The 25,946-nt window shown below is 42.0% G+C and overlaps 1 protein-coding gene across 2 annotated transcripts in view; it reads left to right on the top strand.

Annotated features, from left to right (window-relative positions):
- sbf2 (SET binding factor 2) overlaps positions 1 to 25,946 on the top strand; it is a 743,327-nt gene that overhangs the window by 313,242 nt on the left and 404,139 nt on the right. For both annotated transcript variants that reach the window (XM_068046388.1, XM_068046387.1), the window contains exon 5: positions 14,634 to 14,744. In XM_068046388.1, coding sequence (XP_067902489.1) covers positions 14,634 to 14,744 — 111 coding nt within the window. The remainder of the gene's footprint in view (positions 1 to 14,633; positions 14,745 to 25,946) is intronic.

Here is a 25,946-nt window from a genome sequence, read left to right as displayed (position 1 = left end):
GTGGGAGTCAGTTGCCAGCGATCGCCAGAGCTGGCGGGCAGCCATAAAGGCGGGGCTAAAGTGTGGCGAGTTGAAGAGACTTAGCAGTTGGCAGGAACAAAGACAGAGGCGCAAGGGAAGAGCCAACTGTGTAACAGCCCCGGCAATCAAATTTTTCTGCAGCACCTGTGGAAGAGCCTGTCATCTTGAATTGGCCTTTATAGCCACTCCAGGCGCTGATCCACACACCACTGACCACCTCCAGGCGCTTACCCATTGTCTCTCGAGATAAGGAGGCCAAAGAAGAAGCCAGTACATTACCCCCAATCCCATGTGCTTTAATTTTGCACACTACCCTCTTATGTGGGATCTTATCAAAAGCCTTCTGAAAATCCAAATACACCACATCCACTGGTTCTCCCTTATCCATTCTACTAGTTACATCCTCAAAAAACTCAAGTAGGTTTGTTCAGCCTGATTTCCCTTTCGTAAAACCATGCTGACTTTGCCCAATCCCATTTATGCTTTCCAGGTGTTCTGCTATCACATCCTTTAGAATAGACTCTAGCATTTTCCCCACTACTGATGTAAGGCTAACTGGTCTGTAGTTCCCTGTTTTTTATTTCCCTCCTTTTTTAAATAGTGGGGTTACATTTGCCACCCTCCAATCTGTAGGAACTGCTCCAGAGTCTACAGAATTTTGGAAGATGACCAATGCATCCACTATTTCCTGGGCCACTTCCTTTAGTACTCTGGGATGCAGATCATCAGGCCCTGGGGATTTGTCAGCCTTGAACCCCAATAATTTCCCTAGCACTATTTTTTTTTTACCAATACTGATTTCCTTCAGTTCCTCCCTCTCATTAGACCCTTGGTTCCCTAACATTTCTGGGAGGTTATTTGTGTCCTTGTTTGTGAAGCCAGAACCAAAGTATGTGTTTAATTGTTCTGCCATTCTTTGTTCCCCATTATAATTTCCCCTGTTTCTGACTGTAAGGGACCTACATTTGTCTTCACTAATCTTTTTCTCTTTACATATTTACAGAAGCTTTTACAGTCAGTTTTTATGTTTCCCGCAGGTTTACTTTCACACTCTATTTCCCCCCGCTTAATCAACCTCTTTGTCCTCCTTTGCTGAATTCTAAACTGCTCCCAATCCTCAGACTTGCTGCTTTTTCTGGTAACTTTATATGCGTCCTCTTTCAATGTAATACTATCCCTAATTTCTTTTGTAAGCCACGGTTGAGCCATCTTTCCGGTTTTATTTTTGCACCAGACAGGAATGAATAATTACTGTAATTCATGCACACGTGCTTTAAATATTATCCATTGCCTATCCACCATCAACCCTTTTAGTAAAGTTCCCCATTCTACCACAGCCAACTCCTGCCTCATACCTTCGTAGCTTCCTTTATTTAGATTCAGGACCCTAGTTTCGGGTTCAACTATTTCACTCCCCCATCTTAATGAAGAATTCTATCATGTTATGGTCGCTCTTCCCCAAGGGATCCCGCACAACAAGATTGTTAATTAATCCTTTCTCATTGCACAATACCCAGTCTAAGATAGCCTGTTCTCTAGTTGGTTCCTCAATGTACTGGTCTAAAAAACCGTCACGTACACACTCCAGGAAATCCTCCTCCACAGTATTATTGCTAATTTGGTTTGACCAATTTATATGTCGATTAAAGTCACCCATGATAACAGTTGTACCCTTATTGCATATGTCTCTAATTTCCTGTTTAATGCCATCCCTTACATCTCCACTACTGTTTGGGGGCCTATAGACAACCCTCACCAACGTTTTCTGCCCTTTGGTGTTTCTTAGCTCCACCCATACAGATTCCACGTCATGATTTTCCGAGCCAATATCCTTCCTCACTATATTGCATTGATTTCCTCCTTTACTAACAACGCTACCCCTCCTCCTTTCCCTTTTTGCCTGTCCTTCCTAAATATTGAATCCCCCTGGATGTTCAGTTCCCATCCTTGGTCACCTTGCAACCATGCCTCCGTAATCGCTACCATATCATAACAGTTTATATCTATTTGCGCTGTTAATTCATCTACCTTATTGTGAATGCTCCGCGCATTAAGACAGAATGCCTTTAGACTTGTCTTTTTAACATTGTTAGTCATCTTAGCTTTATTTTTTACTATGGCCCTTATTTTCTCTGCCTTCCACTTGTGCTTCTCACCTTTCTGTCTTTCATTTCTATCCTTGTTTCCCTCTCCTCTGTCTCCCTGCTCAGATTCCCATCCCCCTGCCATTCTAGTTTAAACCCTCCCCGACAGCACTAGCAAAAACCCTTCCGAGGGAATTAGTCCTGGTCCTGCTCGGATGCAACCCGTTAAATTTGCTGCGTGAGCCAGGACTATTGATTACTCCCAATTGCAGTACACTGTTTGCATGTAATGCAAAATAATGCGGATGCTGGAAACCTGAAATATAAACAGAAACTGCTGGAAATATGCAGCAGGATAGGCAGCATTTGTGGAAAAAGAAGTAGTTAATGTTTTAGGCTGATGACCTTTTGCCAGAACTGGAAAAGGTTAGAGATGTACCAGTTTTTAAGCAAGTGCAGAGGGAGCGGGGAGAAGGAACAAAAGAGAAAGTTTGTGAAGCCATCTCATCTTTCAATTAGGCATTATGCAGCCTTTTTTTGGATAGCAACTGTTAGTAATGATTCTGCTGTGCCCATTTACACCTCGAGATCCATCTTTTGTTTCTTTACTTGTTCCATTACCATCTCCTTTTGCCTTGCACCATCATCCCATTTGTTGTTTAATTTCTTCTGTCTTCCACCGTATCACAGACCTTCCCTTTTGTTCTTTACCCCCACCCTTTTCCTGCCTCAGTACTTGCTTAAAACTTATTACATCACTAACCTTTTCCAGTTATAGCGAAAGGTCATAAGACCCGAAACGTTAACTCTTTGTCCCTCTCCAAAGATGGTGCCTTACTTGGTGAGCATTTCTTGCACTTTGTTTTTATTTCACATTTTATATGCTTTGATAACTATTATTATGATTTATAAAAATATCATTGTCCCTTCTAACACTTTCACAGCGAATTATAACAAGAAAGACTTGCATTTATCCAGTATGTTTCAAAACCACTGGACTTCTCAAAATGCTTTAGCCAGTGAAGTGTCGTCACTGTTGTAATATAGGAAATGTGGCAGCCAGTTTGTGCACAGCAAACTCCTACAAACAGCAATGTGCTAATGACCAGGTAATCTGCTTTTGTGATGTTGATTGAGGGATAAATATTGGCCAGTACACTGGGGATAACTCCCCTGCTCTTCTTTGAAATAGTGCCAGGAGATCTATTACATCCAACCGAGCAACCAGATAGGGCCTCTGTTTAATGTCTCATCTGAAATACAGCAACTTCAACTGCACAGTGCTCCCTCAGTATGGTACTGAAGTGGTAGCCTTGACTTTTGTGCTCAAGCCTTGGAGAGGGTCTTGAACCCGGAACCTTGTGACTCAGAGGCGAGAGTGTTGCCGACTAAACCGTGGCTGACAACATAAGAACATAAGAAATAGGAGCAGGAGTAGGCCATTCGGCCCCTCAAGCCTGCCCTGCCATTCAATAAGATCATGGCTGATCTGCCCCAGACCTCATCTCTTTCGTGCCAGCTCCTCATAGCCCTCAACTCCCCGATATTTCAAAAATCTATCTACCTCCTCTTTAAATACTTTGTGATCTAGCCTCCACAACTCTCTGGGGTAGAGAATTCCAGACATTCACTATCCTCTGAGAGAAGAAATTCCTTTGCATCTCAGTTTTAAATGAGTGTCCCCTTATTCTGTAACTATGTCCCCTAGTTCGAGATTCCCCCACTAGTGGCAACATCTTCTCAATATCTACCCTGTCAAGCCCCCTCAGAATCTTGTACGCTTCAATAAGATCACCCCTCATTCTTCTAAACTCTAATGAATAAAGGCTTAACCTGTTTAGCCATTCTTGATAAGTCAACCACTTCGTCCCAGGAATCAGCCTAGTGACTCTCTTTTGGACTGCCTGCAATGCCAGTATATCCTTTCTTAAATACGGGGACCAAAACTGTACACAGTACTCCAGGTGCTGCCTCACCAACACCCTGTAAGGTTGCAACAAGACTTGCCTATTTTTAAACTCCAACCCAACCCCCTAGCAATATAGGCCAAAATTCCATTTGCCGCCTTAATTACGTGCTGCACCTGCAGGCTAACTTTTTGTGTTTCATGCACAAGAACACCCAGATCCCTCTGTGCTGAACTTTTTGGAATCTCCCTCCATTTAAATAATCGTCTGCCTTTTGATTCTTCCTACCAAAGTGCATGGCCTCTCACTTTCCTACATTAATCTCCATCTGCCAAGTTTTTACCCACTCACTCAACCTGTCTATATCCCCTTACAGATTCCTTATGTCCTCATCACAACATGCCCTCCCACCTATTTTTGTATCGTCAGCAAATTTGGATATATTACACTCTGCTCCCTCCTCCAAGTCATTAATATAGATAGTAAATAATTGAGGACCTAGGACTGATCCTTGTGGCATTCCACTAGTTACGTCTTTCCAACCTGAAAAAAGACCCATTAATTCCGACTCTCTGTCTTCTGTGAGTTAACCAATCCTCAATCCATGCTAATGCATTACCCCCAATACTGTGAGCTCCTATCTTGTGCAATAATCTTTTATGTGGCAGACTACGTTCCTCAGGATCCAGAAACTGTATTTTTTATGTAATTAATTTGTCCTTGTAGTTGTGATTCAGGGATAAGAATTGTATTTGCTGCAAACTGTGTCCCAGATTTTCCTGGGGACTTGAGTCACTATAATGTGGCTGATTTGAATTATAGGGACCCATGAACGGCATAAGAAATCATAGAAATTTGCGGCACGGAACGAGGCCATTTGGCCCATTGTGCCAGTGTCAGCTGACAAATAGCCATCCAGCCTAATCCTACCTTCCAGTTATTGCTCCATAGCTTTGTAGGTTATGGCACTTCACGTGCATATCCAAGTACTTTTTAAATATTATGAGGTTTTCTGCCTGTATCACCCTTTCACTCAGTGAGTTCCAGATCCCCATTACTCTCTGTGTAAAAGAATTTCCCTTCGAATCCCCTCGAAACCTTCTGCCGCTTACCCTAAATCTATGTCCCTGGTTATGGACCCCTCAACCAAGGGGAATTAGAACCTTTCTATCTAGATCCTCATAATTTTATACACATCATTTAGGTCTCCCCTCAGCCTTCTCTGTTCTAAAGAAAACAACCCTAACCTATCCAATCTTTCCTCCTAACTAAAATTTCCAGTTCAAGCAACATCCTCATAAATCTCCTCTGTACCCTCTGTCGTACAATTACATCTTTCTTATAGTGTGGTGACCAGAGCTACATGCAGTACTCCAGCTGTGGCATAACTAGTGTTTTATACAGTTCCAGCATAAGCTCCCAGCTCTTATATTCTGTGCCTTGGCTAATAAAGGCAAGCATCCCAAATACCTTCTTGATCACCTTATCTAGCTGACCAGCAACCTTCATGCTTCCCAAGTGCATTACCTCATACTTCTCCGGATTGAACTCCATTTGTCACTGTTCAGCCCATCTAAAGAATTGATTGATATCTTCCTGCAGTCTACTGCTTTTTCATTGTCAACCACACAGCCAATTTTTCTATCGTATGCAAACTTCTTAATCCAACCCCTACATTCAAGTCCAAATCATTGACACATGCCACAAAAAGCGAGAGACCTAGCGCTGAGCCCTGCGAAACCCCACTGGAAACAGCCTTCCAGTCACAAAAACACCCATCGACCATTACCCTTAGATTCCTGCCTCTGAGCCAATTTTGGATCCAACATGCCACTTTGCCTTGGATCCCATGGGCTTTTACCTTCATGACAAATCTGCCATGTGGGACTTTATCAAAAGCCTTTTTAAAATCTATATGGACTACATCTAATACATTACCCTCATTGAATTTTTTGAGGAGGTAACAAGGAGGGTCAATCATGTTAGTGAGACACAACCTTCCCTTAACAAATACATGCTGACTGTCTTTGATTGATCTGTGTCTTTCCAAATAAAGATTCATCCTGTCCCTTAGAATTTTTTCCAATAATTTTCCTACTACTGAAGTTAGGCTGACTGGCCTGTAATTACTCGGTCGATCCTTTTCTCCCTTCTCAAACAATAGTACAACATTAGCTGTCCTCCAGTTCTCTGGTACTACGCCTGTGGTCAAAGAGGGTTGGAAAGTGATGGTCAGAGCCTCCACTAATTCTTCTCTTTCTGTCCTTTAAAGCCTAAGATAGATTTCATCCGGGCATGGGGATTTATCCACTTTCAAATATGTTAAACCATTTAATGCTTCCCCTCTCACTATGGTAATTTCATCTAATATTTCACACTCCTCCTCCCTCATTGTAATGTCTGTATCGTCCCTCTCTTTTGTGAAAACAGACGCAGAGATTCATTATAAGCTGTACCAATGTCCTCCCCCTCCACACACAGGTTACCCTTTTGGTCCCTTTGTATAGTTATTCTCTTGCTCTTTATGTATTTATTAAATATACATTGGGTTTTGCTTTATTTTACTTGCCCTTGCCAATATTTTCTCATGCTCCCTCTTTTTACTTTCCTAATTTCCTTTTAAATTTCAACCCTACACTTCTTATACTCCTCTAGGTTTTCTGCATTATTGAGCCCTTGGTATCTGTCATAAGCTTCCCTTGTTTTCTTTATCCTCCAGTTTAAGCCCCTCGTCATGCGGGGGTTCTGCATTTGTTAGGTCCACCCTTTTTCTTCAAGGGACCGTACTGGCTCTGAACCCTCACTAACTCTTCCTTGAAGGTCTCCCACTGATCTGGCATTGATTTAACTTCAAGTAGCTGTTTCTAGTCCACTTTAGCTAAATCACATCTCAACGTATTAAAATTAGCTCTTCCCCAATTTCAGAGCTTTTATTCCTGGTCTATCTTTGTCCTTTTCCATAACTACCCCAAATCTAACTGAATTATGATCGCTTCCACCAAAGTGCGCCCCAACTGATACTCCTTTCACCTGCCCAGCTTCATTTCATAAAACTAAGTCCAGAACCACCCCGTCTCTTGTTGGGCTTGCTATGTACTGGCTAAAAAAAGTTCTCCTGAATGCAATTTAAGAACTCTGCTCCCTTTGTGCCGTTCATATTAATTCTGTTCCAGTTAATATTAGGGTAGTTGAAATCCCCCACTAGTGATGCCCTGTTATTTTTGCACATCTCAGAGATTTAGATTAGATTAGATTAGAGATACAGCACTGAAACAGGCCCTTCGGCCCACCGAGTCTGTGCCGAACATCAACCACCCATTTATACTAATCCTACACTAATCCCATATTCCTACCAAACATCCCCACCTGTCCCTATATTTCCCTACCACCTACCTATACTAGTGACAATTTATAATGGCCAATTTACCTATCAACCTGCAAGTCTTTTGGCTTGTGGGAGGAAACCGGAGCACCCGGAGAAAACCCACGCAGACACAGGGAGAACTTGCAAACTCCACACAGGCAGTACCCGGAATCGAACCCGGGTCCCTGGAGCTGTGAGGCTGCGGTGCTAACCACTGCGCCACTGTGCCTCTCCTATCTCCCTCTGACTCTTTGAGGGTCTATAGCAATGTTGTCCAACATATGGCCCACGGGCCAGGATTCGCCCCACCAAAGGTTTCCATCTGGCCTGCAGATGTAAACTGTACCGGGGCCGTACATCCTCACCAGGTCTCCGTGACTGGAGATGAGAAATTTCCCTTTGCCTTCTTCTCGCTGTCAGGCCTTTTTAAAAAAACATCGCAAGTCAGTTTCACAGCTGACAGTTGCTGACAGCGGAAACCGCTGTTCCCCAACTTCGGACAGATTCAGGGTTTTCTAGCGGGCTTTTAAAAAACCCTGAATCTGTCCGAAGTTGGGGAACAGCCTTTGTTTCCTCTGCCTTCCAAACACACTTACTAATTTTCTGCCTTCCCTTTCCAACTTTTCTGTTTCTCCTTCTGAATCTACTCTCAGGTTCCAATCCCCCTGCTAGGTTAGTTTAAATCCTCCCCAACAGCTCTAGCAAAACCCCCTGTGAGAATTTTGGTGCTGGTCCTGTTGAGGTGCGACCTGTCCAGCTTGTAGAGGTTCCACCTCCTCCAGAACCAGTCCAATACCTCAGGAATCTAAAGCCCTCCCTCCTGCACCATCTTTCCAGCCATGTGTTCATCAGCTGTATCATTATTTTTCTGTACTCGCTAGCATGTGGCACTGGGAGTAATCTGGAGATTACTACCTGTGAGGTCCTGCTTTTAAATCTTTCTCCTAGCTCCCTAAATTCTGCCTTCTGGATCTCATCCCTAAATTAAGTACTCTGTTGAAGCCATACTGCGTCGAGCTGGACTTCGTGCTACTTCAGAAAAGGAGGAAATTATATGCCATTAATTATGGCACTCCAATTTGTTGTGGACTTCTCTGCCATTACCCTCACTGTAAACTGTTGCAAGTTAATAGTGACAACTCTGCCCCCATTAAAATAAGTTACCATCATAATTTTGCTACATTTAAGCCAGTTTTCCTGCCGCTATCACTTAGACTTCAAATTTGGGTGTGTATCTGCCTTGATTTTCTTCTAACTTCCAACAGTTCAAATTTCCCAGTAATGAATGTTAGTTGTAAGTTGAGATTTAGTTATTAGAAATTAAATCTAATGAAACTGAAGCCATTAGGTTCTGCTCCCACCAAAAACTGCATCCTATGCCAGATTTCATCCAGCTTACTCAATGCACAACCATAGTGCTTGGTATCATTTGTGACCCTCAACTCTGCTTCAAACCCCACATCCAAGCCACTACCAAGAGCGCCTGTTTCCACATCAACATAGTCTGCCTTTATCCTACTCCCTCCCTCTTCTGAAACTTTTGCCCATCCTTTTGTCGCATCCAGTCTAAATTACATGACACATGATCATTTCCATCTGCTGCCTTATCACTGATGTCTTCAACAAATCTCCAGTGGCTCTCCATCCTCCAGTGCATTGAATTTGTAATCTTTGTCTACATTTTCTAGTCCCTCCAAGGCCTCTCCCTCCCTATCTGCTACCTTCTCCAATCCTATGTGTGACAGCTGTTACCTTTTACTTTTTGGATCCTGTTCTCCTTTGCATTGCTTCCCTCTTCTGTCTTGGTCCCACACTCTGAAACATTCAAGTGTGAACCTGGGCCAGCGATAACTCTTGCTTCTGAATCTAAAAGGCAGTTGTTCAAGTCTACTTAAGAGATTTAAGTGTATAATATATGATAATACTTCTGTGCAGTGTGGGAGTGCTGCATTGTAATATGTGCTGATTTTTGGATGACATGTTAAACCAAAGCCCTATCTCTCAGTATACTGGACAACAATTATGCTTCATTTATGCTTGACCAAACTCCAACAAAGCAGATTAACCAGTCATTAATCTTGTTTATGGGACCTTGCTATGCACAAATTCACTGCCACATTTGCCTACATAACAACAGTGATTACACTTGAAAATTATGTCATTGGTTGTGGAACACTTTGAGAAAAGTTAGTTCTTTCTGCACTGCTCTTAGCTACCGCTCTCCATTCCAGCAAAAGGTTCCTCAAAGTTCACCAATAACCATGTCTTAAATGATTTCTCTGCAACTGCTCACAGCCCAGTTTTGCCTTTATGAAGCATTTAAGTTCATTTATAACGTGTAAGGTACTATAGAAATGAAAATTATTCTAATAAATATTTAAGTCGAAATGATTTAGGAAGTGCTAAACAACATACATGTGAAAGATCCTAACTGAGCCGCATTATGGAATGTTAATGTCACCTGATACACATCATGTACTTTACATGGAGTCTGCTGCTGTTAGGAGAATTTAGGGAATGTCAGACATTGCTTCTGGCCAGCACTTTGCTACATCTAGGGAGTCCTTAATCATATCGCCAAAGGCAAAGTGCAGACATTCTTTTTCCTTTTGTTAAAGTGAAGCCATCTCACATCCTTTGAATTTACTAGCCAAATTGATGACATTAATCTTAAGGTGACAAAAAACCCATAAAGAATTGCCAGTGTAGATTTAAATAGGTGATTCTACTTTTTAAGAAAATCGTTGGTTTGATGATTAAACCATTGACAATCTTGTTCAATTCCAGAAGGCATTCAAAAGGTTTCACACATTTTATCTTCTGTATACATGAGAGGAAGTTTTAGCAATAATCAACATGGTCAACAACCTCCCCCGCTTGGCACCAACATTGACCTGTCTGCATATTGCTCCCAAGCAAGGTGGTGTACTTTACAGAAGCAAAATATTGTCCATGCTGGAAATCTGAAATTAAAAACAGAAAATGCTGGAAATACACAGCAGTTAGTTAACGTTTTGGGTCCTTTCATTAGAACTGGGAAAAGTCAGAAATGTAATAGGTTTAAAGTAAATTAAAATGACAGGACCTGTTATGCTTGCAGACTGAATAGAGGTGTTCCTCAAAGCAGTCACCCAGTCTGTGTTCGGTCTCCTCGATGTAGAGCAGATCGCATTGTGAGCAGAAAATACAATATACTAAGTTGAAAGGAGTATACATAAATCACTGTTTCACTTGGAAGAAGTGTTTGGGGTCTTGGATGGTGAGGAGACAAGAGATTAAAAAGACAGCTCTTGCATCTCCTGTGCCTGCATGGGAAGGGGAGGGGCTGTTGGGGGTGACTGAGGAGTGGACCAGGGTGTCGCGGAGGGAAGAGCCCCTTGGAATGCGGAAGGAGGGAGAGGACGATATTTTTGGTGGTGGCATCGAGCTGGAGGTGGAGGAAATGCTGGAGGATGATCCACTGAATACAGAGGCTAGTGGGGCTGTAAGCGAGGACAAGGCAAACCCATCATGGCCGGGGAGGAGGTGAGAGCAGAAGGGCGGTAAATGAGATGGTCAGTCAGGTGCCCTGTCAACCACAGTGGTGGGGGGAAATCCTTGGTTGAGGAAAAAGGAAGACATATCAGAAATGCTGGTATGGAAGGTTACATTATCAGAACAGATGCAACGGAGACAGAGAAACTGGGAGACAGGAATGGAGTCCTTACAGGAAGCAGGGTCTAAGGATGTGTAGTCGAGGTAGCTGTTGGAGTCAGTGAGCCTATAGTGAATATTTGTTGATAGCCTATCCCCAGAAATGGAGACAGAGAAGTTGTGGAACGGAAGGGGAGAGTCAGAGATGGACCATGTAAACGTGAAAGAAGGGTGAAAATGGGAAACAAAGTTCATGAAATTTTCCAATTTGTGGCAAGAGCAGGAAATGGCACTGATACATTGATGATGACTATCGGAAAAAGAGGTTGGTGGGTGGGGATCCAAGTAGGACTGGAACAAGGACTGTTCCACATATCCCTCAAACAGGCAGGCATAGCTAGGACCCATGCAGGTACCCATTACAACACCTTTTATTTGGAGAAAGTGAATGGAGTTAAAGGAGAAGTTGTTCAATGTCGGAACAAGTTCAGCCAGGCGGAGGAGGGTAGTGGTGGATGGGGACTGGTTCCCAGTTCTGGTGAAAGGTGATTAAGCTGAAATATTAATTTTGGCCCTGTTGATCTATGTCAGCATTTATACTCTGCACAAACCTCCTCCCACCCTCCCTCATCTAACCCTATCAGCATTCTATTCCTTTCTGCCCATGTGCTTTCCCTTCAGCGCATCTGTGCCATTTACTTCAGCTACGCCTTGTGGTAGAGAGTTCCACATTCTTACCACTCTTTGGGTAAAGAAGTTCCTCCTGAATTCCCTATTGGATTAGTGTCTGTAATAAGCTCTAGTTTTGGTTTCCCAACAAGTGGGAACATTTCTCCACTGCTTACCCTATCAAATCCTTTAGTTATTTTAAAGACCTCTATCTTGAGAAAAGTGCCCTCGCCTGTTCAATCGTTCCTGATAGTTATAACCTCTCAGTAGATCTGGTTTCAAGATCCACAAGCATTCAGGCAAAACTCCTGCAAAATCAACTGCGATGGACTGGCCACCATGTCCACATGGCTGAAAATCGTCACCCCCGCCAGGTCCTGTTCTTGCAATTCTCAAATGGCCAAAGTTCCAGGGGAGGTCAGAGGAAATGCTTCAAGGGCACTCTGCAGCTCTCCTTGAAGTGCAGCTGCATTGACCTTAACGGCTATGAGGAGCTTGCTACCAACTGCTCAGAATGATGACAACTTGTCCACCAAGTTGCATCCTGCTTCGACTCTCAACACCTTAGTGATGAGGCAGAATGACGACAGAGAAGGAAAGAAAATGAAGAAAATCCTGCACTCCGGATCCCATTACGTCATGGGATGTCCTTCCCCATTAATCTGTGGGTTGCAAATTGGCCTGTTCATTCGAATGAAGACCCATGGCAGAAACCCACGACCCTGAGTAGATGTCGTCCTCAAATCGAGGGACAGCTGATGAACCTTTCAGTTCTGCTATCGATCTTATGAATCCTTTTTGGACCTTCATCAGTGCCTCGATATTGTTATAATATGGAGACCAGAGCTATTTACAGTACTCCAAGAGTAGCCTAATAAAGTTCTATACAAGTTTAGCACAACTTCTGTGCTTTTCAGTTCTATTCCTCTAGAAATGAACTCCCATGGTTGTTTTTTTTAATGGTCTTATTAATCTGTAGTTCTACTTTGTGATGTGTATCTGTATCCCTAGATCCCTTTACTCCTCTAACACATTTAGACTTCTATTATCTAAGCAATATGTGGCCTCCTTATTTTCCCACCAGAATGTAACAACATATTTAGCGCCTTTAACGTAATAAAATGTCCCAAGGTGTTTCACAGAAGGAAGGAATTCCAGAGTTTAGGGCCTAGGCAACTGAAGATGCAGTCACCAGTGGCGGATCGATTAAAATTGTGGATGCTCAAGAGGCTAGAATTAGAGGAGGGTTGTGGGGCTGGAGCAGATTACAGAGATAGGGAGGGGAAAGACCATGGAGGGATTTGAAAACAAGCATGAAAATTTTTAAATCAAGACGTTGCTTGACTGGGAGCCAGTGTAGCGTGCACACAGGTGATGGGTGAATGGACTTGGTGTGAGTTAGGACACGGGAAACAGAGCTTTGATGATCTCAAGTTTATGGAGGGTAGAATGTGGGAGACCAGCCAGTAGTGCATTGGAATTGTCGAGTGTAGAGGTAAAGAAGTCACGAATGAGTTTCAGGAGCAGATGAGCTGAGACAAGGGCGAAGTCAAATGATGTTACGGAGGTAGAAATAGACAGTCTTAGCGATGGTGCACCTATATGGTCAGAAGCTCATCTTGGGGGCAAATATGGCATCAAGGTTGCGAACAGATTGGTTTAGTCTCAGACTGTTGCCAGGGAGAGAGATGGAATCAGTAGCTGAGGAATAGAGTTTGGAGTGGAATGGAGACAATGGCTTCAGTCTTTACTTACTTACTTACTTAAAGATACAGCACTGAAACAGGCCCTTCGGCCACCGAGTCTGTGCCGACCAACAACCACCCATTTATACTAACCCTACAGTAATCCCATATTCCCTACCACCTACCTACACTAGGGGCAATTTACAATGGCCAATTTACCTATCACCTGCAAGTCTTTGGCTGTGGGAGGAAACCGGAGCACCCGGCGAAAACCCACGCGGTCACAGGGAGAACTTGCAAACTCCACACAGGCAGTACCCAGAATTGAACCCTGGTCCCTGGCTGCGGTGCTCACCACTGTGCCGCCCAATATTGGAGGAAATTTCTGCTTATCCAGTACTGGATTTGGATAAGCTGTCTGATAATTTAGCAACAGTGGAGGAGTCGAGGGAAATGGCGGTGAGGTAAAGCTGGGTGTTGTTAGTGTACGTATGAAAACTAATGCTATTCTTAAGGATAATGTAATACCTCACTCTTATCTGTATTGAAATTAATTTGCCAATTACACTTCAATTCTGCAGCGGTATTTTGTCATGTATACAATTCTAAATGATGAAGCTAAATTCAGAATACTAATTCAAACTAAAACATGGAATGAAGACAGGACACTGATTCGAACTGGTAAAGGCAAATTTGGGATTGATTCAGGAAGTTCTTCACACAAAAGATCTTGGGGTAGAGTAATGATGGTGAAAACCTTGGAATTGATTGGATGTCACCATGGTGGGATTGTAGGATTTTTCTCAGTGGATATGCGAAAATGAGCCGAATCACCGTCTTTATCTGTAATTTTGTTAAGGAATTTTTAATATTTTTGTCCATGAGCAGTGTAATGGGAGTTTAATTTAATGAGACTTATAGAGAAGATTAGGGTACATAGATTAATAGAAAATTAACCATTTGGATAGAAAACAGTAACAATTAGTAAAAATGGATGGTAGTGATAAGTGGACAAAACTCTGATTTGGTGCCTTGTAAAATAACAAGACTGGTGTAGAAAGGTTTCCTTTCCCATCAACAAATTTGAGAGTATGTGGAAAGCTAGCAGCCATTTATATTTTTTAAAAGAAAGAGCTAGGTGATTTTCTGTTTAGGGCAGGATTAAAGGTTTAAGATAAATGCAAATCGGGTTGTGCATGATGTTTGGTATTGTTTTTAAGAGAAGATTTTTGAAATAAGCCATGTGAAAATTAACCACTACCCTTTTCAGGCTTGCCTTGGCCTCATTTACACGGTGTATGTCGACAGTTTGAACGTGAACTTGGAAAATGTGATTGCCAATCTTTTTACCTGTTTGGTGCCAGTTGCTGGAGGGTCACAGGTAAGAACAATATTATTTTTATAGATAATTTAAAGTATGAAATAAACTAACTAATCCTTTGCTAAGGCAGTCTGTTTAACGACTTGATGGGCTTGAAGTTTCATGAAACCTGTGTTACAGTAATAATGTATGAATGGCGTGCACCCATTATTAAGAGGTATAGGTTCTAAAACATAATCGGGTAAGTTATGCCTTTATTTGCATTGCTCCATAGTTTCTCAGGCATTTGTACCGCTCCGCTGATAGCTTCACCAAAACTGTTAAAAGATAATTCTTGTCTTTCACCCCACCAGTTCAGTCAGTGGCAATGGCCAATTTCCAGGATTTACGCCATTATTTGTGCTGCAGTCAATTAGGGTGACGAATAATTGGAAGAGTAACAGAGTGATACAGCACTGAAACAGGCCCTTTGTCCCACCGAGTCCGTGCCGACCATCAACCACCCATTTATACTAATCCTACATTAATCCCATTTTCCCTCTCACATCACCACCTTCCCTCAATTCTCCTACCACCTACCTACACTAGGGGCCAATTTACCTATCAACCCACAAGTCTTTGGCATGGGGGAGGAAACCGGAGTACCCGGAGGAAACACACGCAGTCACAGGGAGAACTTGCAAACTCCGCACAGGCAGTACCCAGAACCGAACCTGGGTCGCTGGAGCTGTGACTTGGCATTGATGCAATTTACAACCATATGACTCCAAGCCTGGAAGGCCAACAAAGGGATTATTAAAGTTGTGGAATCTTATTCCAGCAGTCTAGAAATGGTTCTCAGTTTTCTGTCGCTTTTGGTAGTATTTTCTTACCAGTTTTAAGAAACTAAGGAATAGGAGCAGGAGTAAGCCATTTGCCCCCTCAAGCCTGATCCAGCATTCAGTAAGATCATAGCTGATCTTCTACCTCAGCTACACCTTCCCGCATGATCCCATCTCCCTCGATTCCCTTAGTATCCAAAAATCTCACTATTTCTGTGTTGAATATACTCAACAACTGAGCATCCATAGCTCCCTGTGATAAGGAATTCCATAAATTCACAACCCTCTGAGTGAAGAAATTTCTTCACATCCTCAGTCCTAAGCGGCCAACCCCTTATTCTGAGACTGTGACCCCATAGTTCTATACTCACCAGCCAGGGGAAACATTCCCCCAGCATCTTGGGATTAGGTAGACAGGTCAGGTGTCTTTAATGCATAGGTACAGACTCGATGGGCCGAAGGGCCTCTTCTGCACTGTATTATTCTGTGATTCCGTGATCTATCCTGTTAAGCCCCTGAAGAATTTTTTGCTTCACTGAGTGTTGTTATTGTCTGAAGGTATTGAATTTCAGGACTTGCCTGTATCTACAGGTTAGGAAGGTGAATGCTTTGCAATGGCCTATCTACTGGCCATTCCCCTATTCTTGATTATCATGGGCTACCTGGAGGAGCAGGGGGAGTAGATCTGTTGCTTGAGGCATCATGGCCAGAGATTGAACCAAGAGCGTACAGGGAATGATTGTTATGTGAGACGCTGTTGGAGGAGCTGTGCATGCTTATCACTTGCTAAATATGCTAATTGTCTGCAATGTCTAAGTGAGGATCTTGCATGTTATGAGAGCATTGGGGGAGAATTCAGGCAATGCATTCCAGATTGTTTAGTTTAGTTTAGAGATACAGCACTGAAACAGGCTCTTCGGCCCACCGAGTCTGTGCCGACCATCAACCACCCATTTATACTAATTCTACACTAATTCCATATTCCTACCACATCCCCACCTGTTCCTATATTTTCCCTACCACCTACCTATACTAGGGGCAATTTCTAATGACCAATTTACCTATCAACCTGCAAGTCTTTGGCATGTGGGAGGAAACCGGAGCACCCGGAGGAAACCCACGCAGACACAGGGAGAACTTGCAAACTCCACACAGGCAGTACCCGGGTCGCTGGAGCTGTTTGAACCCGGGTCGCTGGAGCTGTGAGGCTGTGGTGCTAGCCACTGTGCCACCCGCTAAGTTTAAAAAAAAAACTCCTCATCTCACCGTTGCTTCTTTTGCCAGTTACCTTAAATCTGTTTCCTCTGCTTATCGACCCTTCTGCCACTGGAAACTGTTTCTCCTAAGCATTCTTTATATGTTTAGCTGGTACGGTGGAAAAGATAAAAGTCATACTATGCAATAATGCTGGCATAAAATTAAAAATTTATTCTGCAAACTAATCATTGTTTTTCCAAAATGAAAGGGAAAAACTGGTTTCATACTTCATCTCTCATAGGAACAAGAGTATGCCATTCAGCCCCTTGAGCCTGTTATGCCATTCAATTAGATCATGGCTGATCTATATCTTAAATATGCCTTACCTTGCATTGGTTCGCTAACCCTTAATACCTTCACCTAACACAAATCTATTCATTTCTGTTTTGAAATTTTCAGTTGATCAGGACTTCAGTTAATTCCAGAACTTGCAATATTGACCTGCAGCTAATAGCTCTGCAAAACCCAAATGTAGCTAACATAAAATATAGACTTGAAAATTCAGTGAAAACACTATTTGGAAATAATCTAATTTTTAGCAGCATATGCTGTCAGGATTGGTACATTTTCCACCTGGTAAAGTAACTTAAACCCTTTTCTAATTATGTTGCATTGCTTTAAAAAAAAAATGCAGAGTTTTGGGGAGAAAAGGAAGAGAGGTTATTACTTGCTTTTTAATAAATACACATGCAAATTATTATTTTTAAGTTATGCTTTTGATAGGTGGTAGCCACAAAAATATTCAATACTTTGTGAAAAAGGTGACATTTGCGGAAGATTCCTTAGTTCCAGTGTATAATTTTAAAAAATTATCTGCAGTGTTTTAATGGATAATGCAGATATATTAAAAGCAAAATACTGCGGATGCTGGAAATCTGAAATAAAAACAAGAAATGCTGGAACCACTCAGCAGGTCTGGCAGCATCTGTGAAAAGAGAAGCAGAGTTAACGTTTCGGGTCAGTGACCCTTCATCGGAAGGGAAGTTCAGATGAAGGGTCACTGACCCGAAACGTAAACTCTGCTTCTCTTTTCACAGATGCTGCCAGAATTGCTGAGTGGTTCCAGCATTTCTTGTTTTTAATGCAGATATATTGTTCCTTTTCTGAACATGTATTGCCTCATTGTGAAAGCTTGTTGTACAAAGCCTCAGCATTTCAGAAATTTTTTGATCATTAAAGCTTATTATTTGTGAAAGCTTTTCCAGTACAAAATTGGAAGCCCTGTTACCCGCTGAATGCTTTGCTAAAACTAAAATACTCTATATATGTTCAGCTGCTGAGGCGGAAAAATAAAAATCTCACACGTACAAAGCAATAGTGATGGTATAATGCTCACCTGATTAACACAATGCAACTAATCTCATTGATTCAGTATTTCTGTAATTATATTCTGTAATTATGATTTTCTGGCATCATATCTAACAGCAAGCTTCTTGAATAACAAATGCAAAATTGATTTGGTTTGTTTAATTGAAAAATAATACCTGGCAGATCATTCACTCTGTCTTGCAATGAAGCTATGTCAAGTTGTTTTGCAAATAACATTTATTTTCTAGAATTGAATGGAAGACTGTTGAGCTGTAAGTATATGCTGTCTAAATATAGCCTATGGAATTCTGCTAATGAAAACTAGATAAATGAAAATAACCAGCTGTGCACATAACCATTTCTCTTGCATTCCACAGAATAGTTTTCTCTTCAAAGCATCAGTGACAGATAGAAATTGAGAAAAAATGCTGAGCTCTAGTTGAAGAATTTGGAGAGATGCTATAAAGATATGTTATAAGTAGGTTTTAATCGACAGGAAAAATAGTAGCCAAATGGAGGGATTTAGGGAGTAAATTTTAGATGTTAAGAACACGTCAGCTGAAAGCCCAACTGCAAATGGTTGATCAGAAGGAAAGGATATGCACAAGCAGTCAGAGTTGGAGGACCAGCATGGGCTGGGTTATAGGACTGGAAGTGGTCGCAGAGGTACTGTAGGAGATCCTGGAGTGACTTGTGAATGCAGGATTCTGTGTTCGATGTATCGCAGGTTTTGGGTGGGGGTGCTTAGTGCAAAAATGGAAATTGGCAAGATTGATGATGGTCATTGGGATAAAGTTAGGGCTGTGGATAGGGCTTTAAACTAAAAGGCCAGGGGATAAGGTTCAGATGAAGGGAAATTTAGAAATCTAAAGAGTAAAGTGCGACATCAGTATACTGATTTGGGTAAAGACCAGCAGGATGGGACAGGAAGGGACAGAGTTTAAAGGTAAAAGTGCATCAGTGAATAAGGTCCATGCAAATAATAGTAGTAACAAAATAAAATTCAAGGCTCTTTATCTGAATGCTGTTACGATCAAGTGAGGAGGGATCAGAGGGCTTCCCTCTTTTCCCTTTCCTTGTTTTGACTACAACAGATTTAATCCTTTCTTAAAGTCGATGTATTGGCCAATTCAGTAGGTGTTTGATTACTAACTTGCTATGATCATAAGAACCAATCGGATAAGTTTTCTTGAGTTAACAAAGAAAGAGGTTAACCTTATTGTACTTAAACCAAACTAATAAAAATAATAAACAACGTGCCAACTTTCACTCACGCACAAACACTAGAGGTTTGCATGCACACAAATAGGTTACAGAGTGGGGAAAGGTAGATTGGTTGAATTAGAGTCGATAGAAAAAGGGGCATGCAGTCTGTGGAGTTCAGGGATTTGGCTGGCTTCTAGCTAAAATCGGTGGTCCTGAGGCTTTTAGTTTGAAGAGGTAGATGACTGGTTTGATGGGTCTCTTGGAGACAGCGATGCAGATGATTTCCTCCAGCGGGGTTTCTGATTGTAGCTGGAGTATGCAAAAATGGCCAATCAACAAGCAGGATTTGAAAGCTTTCAAGCTGGAATAGAGAGAGAGGGACTGTCCTCTCCTTCCCCGCCTCTTCCCCCCCCCTCCAACTTAGGGTGTGCACATATCAGAGTCCAAAAGCTTCCCCTCACTGCTGCAGAAAGACACAAGCTTAGAACCACAGTCGGGGAGGGGCTTGTCACATTGCTGTCATTCAGTGATTCAAAACATAGCAGTTAGCATTATTTATCTCTTGCTAAAAAGAACAAGCAGCTCCCTTAAACTTTCTGGGTCTTGGTTCTTGCTGGGATATGAGCAGACATTTCATCTCCCTCTTCACAGTCCATTGCAATGTAGGATACAGTGTTCCAAATTAGATGACCATCCTAAGCTGCCAGCAAAGTCATCCTTGTAGATTTTCTCCTTTAAATGGGTTTTAAAAAATATAAATTCAGATCTCCAGTCATTAGATTAAAGAAAATTATTATTCAACAAAGGACATTGGCGTAACAATGTGTAAAACATTTGCAATAAGATAGATGAACTAGTGGCACAAATAGAGATAAATGGTTTAGATCTAATCACGATTACAGAGATATGGTTACAGGATGACCAAGGTTGGAAATAAATATTCCAGGGTACACAACATTTTGAAAAGATAGACAGAATAGAAAAGGAGGAGGAGTAGGTCTGATAGTAAACGATGACATAAGGCCAGTAATGAGAAAAAGGGTCTTGGCTCAGAAGATGAAGTAGGAGAATCAGTATGGGTGGAGATTAGGAATAACAAGGGTCAGAAAATGATGGTGAGCGTGGTTTATAGGCCCCTAAAAGTAGTTATACTGTTGGAAAGAGCATTAAGACAGAAATAAGTAGAGCGTGTAACAAAGGCAATGTAATTTCACATAGACTGGACCAATCAAATTGGTAAAGGCGGTCAGGAAGGTGGGTTGGTAGAATGCTTTTGTGCCAGTTTATTGGAGCAATACGTTGTGGAACCAACTAAGGATGAAGCTATTTCGGATCTAGTATTGCGCAATAAGGTAGGGTTCAATAGTAATCTCATAGTAAAGGTTCTGCTGGAAGAAAATGATCACAGTACAATTGAATTCCATATTAAGTTTGAAAGTGACGTACTCCAGTCTCAAACAAGAATCTTAAACATAAACAAAGCCAATTACATAGGTATGAGGGGAGAGCTGACTAAGATTAATTAGGTAAATTGACTAAAAGATATGGCCGGAAATAAACAGTGGGAAGCATTTAAAGAAGCAATTTAAAATGTTCACCAAAAATACATTTCATTAAAAAACAAAAAGTTAAGCAAGAAAGGCTTACTAAGGAAGTTAAGCATTGTATTAGATTAAAAGTAGAAGCATATAATGTAGCAAAGAATAGTAAGCCTGAGGATTGCGAGTGATTTAGAAACCAGCAAAGGGTTGATAAGGGAAAAAATAGGATATAAGGGTAAACTAGCCAGGTATATTAAAACAGATTGTTAGAGTTTTTACAACTATATAAAAAGGAGGAGAGTAGCTAAAGTAAACATTTGGCCCCTTAGAGGCAGAGACAGGAGAAATTATCATGTGGCATGAGGAAATAGCAGAGATGTTGAACAAATATTTTATGTCCGTCTTCAGAAGACACAAATTACTGACCAGAAATAGAGAGTAACCAAGGAACTAATAAGAGTGAGGAACTTAAAGTAATGAATATCAGCAGAGATAAAGTATTAGAGTAACTTAAGGGATTAAAATCCGGCAAATCACCAGGACCTGATGACCTACATTCTAGGGTTCTAAAAGAGGTTGCTGCAGAGATAGTGAATGCACTGGTTATGATTTTGCAAAATTCCCTAGATTCTAGAACGGTCCCAGCTGATTGGAAGTTTGCAAATGTAACGCTGCTATTCAAGAAAGGAGGAAGAGGGAAAACGGAACTACAGGCCAGTTAGCCTGACATCAGTGGTCAGGAAAATGCTGGAATGTATTATTAAGGAAGTCTTAACAATACACTTAGAAAATCATAGTATGATCAGGCAGAGTCAGCATGGTTTTGCGAAAGGTTTTTGAAGATGTAACATGTGGGTTAGATAAAGGGGAGCCAGTAGATGTACTATACTTGGATTTCCCAAAGTCATTCTAAAAGGTGCCACAAAAGGTTAATGCACAAGATCAGAGCTCATGGAGCTGGAGGTAATATATTAGCATGGATAGAGGATTGGTTAGCAAACAGGAAGCAGAATGTAGGAATAAACAGAGTATTTTCAAGTTGGTAGGCCGTGACTACTGGAGTGCCGCAAGGATCAGTGCTGGGGCCTCAACTATTTACAATCTATATTAATGACTTCGGCGAAGAGACCGAGAGTGATGTATCTGAGTTTGCTGATGATACAAAGCTAGGTGGGAATGTAAGCTATGTGGAGGACAAAGAGGCTGCAAGGAGATGTAGACAGACTATGCAAATGAGCAACAAGGTGGCAGATGGAGTATAATGTGGGGAATTGTGAGGTTATTCTCTTCGGTAGTAAGAATAAAAAAGCAGCATATTTTTTAAAAGGCGTGAAATTTCGAAATGTTGATGTCAGAGTGATTTGGGTGTACTTGTAGAAGTGTTATGATCAACTGGTATATGGTTTGTATTAATTTTCTAGAGGTAATTTTTAATTTGGGGATTGAATTTTTTTTACTGCAAGATAAATGAAAACACCTGGTTTGAGAAGCTGGCAAACAAGTCACAGCGTGGCCCATGTTTATTTAGCAAGGTCATTGGGAAGGGTAAAGACACTAAACAATGGGAACCCCTCTTAACTTGTTGGTGGAAATGGTGTGTCTGCAGCTACCTCAGTCAGGGGTTTAAATTATTCGTATAATTTCCCAGATTTGGAGTTGGAAGTAATTAGTTTAAATTGCAATCTGGGACATCCCAAATCTACCACATGGCACTGACGATAGATGAGGCTGGAGTATCTTGTTTTTTTGATCTGTGTGCTTGCTGGCATAGACAAGCAGTTGGCTTTTGGAATGCTGTTATTTTTTGGAAAAGCAGTTGGCTTTTGGGAAAGCTGTGGCCTCAGGCTAGCAGTTGGCTTTTGGAAGTCAGTTGGACTCGGGAGCAAAGAAGCCATTGGGAATGTTTCTGCTTTGAGGCAAGCCCCTGCTCAAGCTGGAAAATCCAGATTTGTGTTGAATTTGCCTACCTAATGGATTTGCCTAGCCGAAGCTGGAGGGAGAACCCCGGGAAATCTCAAACTTCTAAGACGGCTAAGAAATTAAGGAAATCGAAGTGAATTCCCAAGAGCTGGGGTACATTTTGGATTGGCCCACCAAGATCCTATAATGTATGGGGAAATTCTTGGGCGTGGAAGTAACAGTTGAATAGGAGTGTTCTGGTTGAGATTTAGCGTTTGAAGTATACATCTTCAAGTACTGTTAAGATTTTAAATTTAAAATGTGTTTCCAAGTCGTAGTGTTTTGCTTTGTTTAACTTTTGTACAGTAAAGTTTTTTGTTTAAAACGTAAAATCCTGTGGCGGAATTCTTTGAGAATAACTGGGAATTTGACTTTCTCTTTTTAAACGTTAATGGCCCCTAACGGGATCGTAACACAAGGAGCAGAAAGTTAGCATTCAGGTACAGCAAGCAATTAGGAAGGCAAATAGCATGTTGGCTTTATTGCAAGGGGATTACAAGAATAAGGAAGTTTTATTACAATTGTACAGGGCTTTGGTGAGACCACACCTGGAGTACTATGCACAGTTTTGGTCTCCATATTTAAGATAGATATACTTACATCGGTGGTGGTACAGAGAATGTTCACTAGATTCGTTCCTGGGATGAGAGGGTCATCCTACGATGAGAGACTGAACAAATTGGGTCTATACTCTCTGGAGTTTAGAAGAATGAGAGGTGATCTCATTGAAACCTATGGGATTCTAAAGGGGCTTGTTAGGGCTGACACTGAGAGGTTGTTTACCCTGGCTTGGGGAATCGAGAATGTGGGGGCATAGTATCAGGATAAGGAGGATTGAGATGGGTTGTGAATCTTTGGAATTCTGTACCCCAGAAGGTTGTGGATACTCCATCGTTGAATATATGTAAGGCTGAGATAGACAAATTTTTGGTATCTCAGGGAATCGAGGGATACGGCGAGCGTGCAGAAAGTGAAGTTGAGGTAGAAGATCACCCCTGATCGTATTGACTGGCGGAGCAAGTTTGAGTGGCCGTATGGTCTACTCCTGCTCCTAGTTCTTGTGTGCATTACCAAAAAGGTTTAATTTAAGGAAAAACTTAATACATTTTATTAAATGAATTCAACAGCACAGTAAAGATTTTATAGTTAATCATTTTTATGCCAAAAAAACATCATTTTGTTTCTTTCTTGCCAGATCAATATGTATTTATACAGGGACTGAGTCAAAATGTCATGGGTTGCACATGCATTTTTCAGTGCAGGGGCATGAGATTAATCTTGTCCAGCCTATTGGATAAGGATTTTTTCTAATGGAGTATTTTAACAATTTAATGTATGTTTCTTAGGTACAATTCTACAATAATATTTAAGTTGCAGGAAGCTAATGGGTTGAAGGAAATTCCAACTAACTGTTTGTTTTGGTTCAATTCTTACATTCTTCTTCTTTGGGCCTCCTTATCTCGAGAGACAATGGATACGCGCCTGGAGGTGGTCAGTGGTTTGTGAAGCAGCGCCTGGAGTGGCTATAAAGGCCAATTCTAGAGTGACAGGCTTTTCCACAGGTGCTGCAGAGAAATTTGTTTGTCGGGGCTGTTGCACAGTTGGCTCTCCCCTTGCGCCTCTGTCTTTTTTCCTGCCAACTACTAAGTCTCTTCGACTCGCCACACTTTAGCCCCGTCTTTATGGCTGCCCGCCAGCTCTGGCAAACGCTGGCAACTGACTCCCACGACTTGTGATCAATGTCACAGGATTTCATGTCGCGTTTGCAGACGTCTTTATAGCGGAGACATGGACGGCCGGTGGGTCTGATACCAGTGGCGAGCTCGCTGTACAATGTGTCTTTGGGGATCCTGCCATCTTCCATGCGGCTCACATGGCCAAGCCATCTCAAGCGCCGCTGACTCAGTAGTGTGTACAAGCTGGGGATGTTGGCCGCCTCAAGGACTTCTGTGTTGGAGGTACGGTCCTGCCACCTGATGCCAAGTATTCTCCGGAGGCAGCGAAGATGGAATGAATTGAGACGTCGCTCTTGGCTGGCATACGTTGTCCAGGCCTCGCTGCCATAGAGCAAGGTACTGAGGACACAGGCCTGATACACTCGGACTTTTGTGTTCCGTGTCAGTGCGCCATTTTCCCACACTCTCTTGGCCAGTCTGGACATAGCAGTGGAAGCCTTTCCCATGCGCTTGTTGATTTCTGCATCTAGAGACAGCTTACTGGTGATAGTTGAGCCTAGGTAGGTGAACTCTTGAACCACTTCCAGAGCATGGTCGCCAATATTGATGGATGGAGCATTTCTGACATCCTGCCCCATGATGTTTGTTTTCTTGAGGCTGATGGTTAGGCCAAATTCATTGCAGGCAGCCGCGAACCTGTCGATGAGACTCTGCAGGCACTCTTCAGTGTGAGATGTTAAAGCAGCATCATCAGCAAAGAGGAGTTCCCTGATGAGGACTTTCCGTACTTTGGACTTCGCTCTTAGACGGGCAAGGTTGAACAACCTGCCCCCTGATCTTGTGTGGAGGAAAATTCCTTCTTCAGAGGTCTTGAGCGCATGTGAAAGCAACAGGGAGAAGAAAATCCCAAAAAGTGTGGGTGTGAGAACACAGCCCTGTTAGTAAAGTTATAACAGCGTTAGGGACAGCTTAATGATTTGTAATATTAATCCAATGCAACTAAAGTAAGCTGTTCAACACAATTTTTACTAAAAATAAACATTTTAAAACATTTTAATTCTGCTGAAAGATAGAAGCAATGTTAAACTTTGGGGTTTTCAAAAGGAGTCATGTAAAGGTCACTTGACTTTGAAAAACAGTCCCTAGAAATGTTTTTTAAAAGGGGCACTGAGAGGTCTTGTGAGGAAAATGGGCCTTTCCGGGAAACCACCTGACTTCCAGCAACAACAACAAGCCTTTCCGGGAAACCACCTGCCTTCCAGCTCAATAAACAACAGAGAACTTTGGACACTTGACGAAGTTGTTTGCAAAGAAATGACAGGTCAAGATTGATGGAGGTCAAAAGGTTGACCACCTGTTGTCGGTTTTGCTTTTGAATTATTTTGAGTTGGGGTTGAACTGTGTAAAAAGGGAGAGACCTTTCAAGGTGAGAAGAGACCTTTCAAGGAGAGGAGAGACCACAACCCAGCTCAGCTTTCCAGCACTTCTCTAAAA

The sequence above is a fragment of the Heterodontus francisci genome, chromosome 14 (assembly GCF_036365525.1).
Source record: "Heterodontus francisci isolate sHetFra1 chromosome 14, sHetFra1.hap1, whole genome shotgun sequence".
Taxonomy (NCBI): Eukaryota; Metazoa; Chordata; class Chondrichthyes; order Heterodontiformes; family Heterodontidae; genus Heterodontus; species Heterodontus francisci.
Note: the sequence above shows the minus strand (reverse complement) of the source record. Positions and strands in the feature narration are given on the sequence as shown.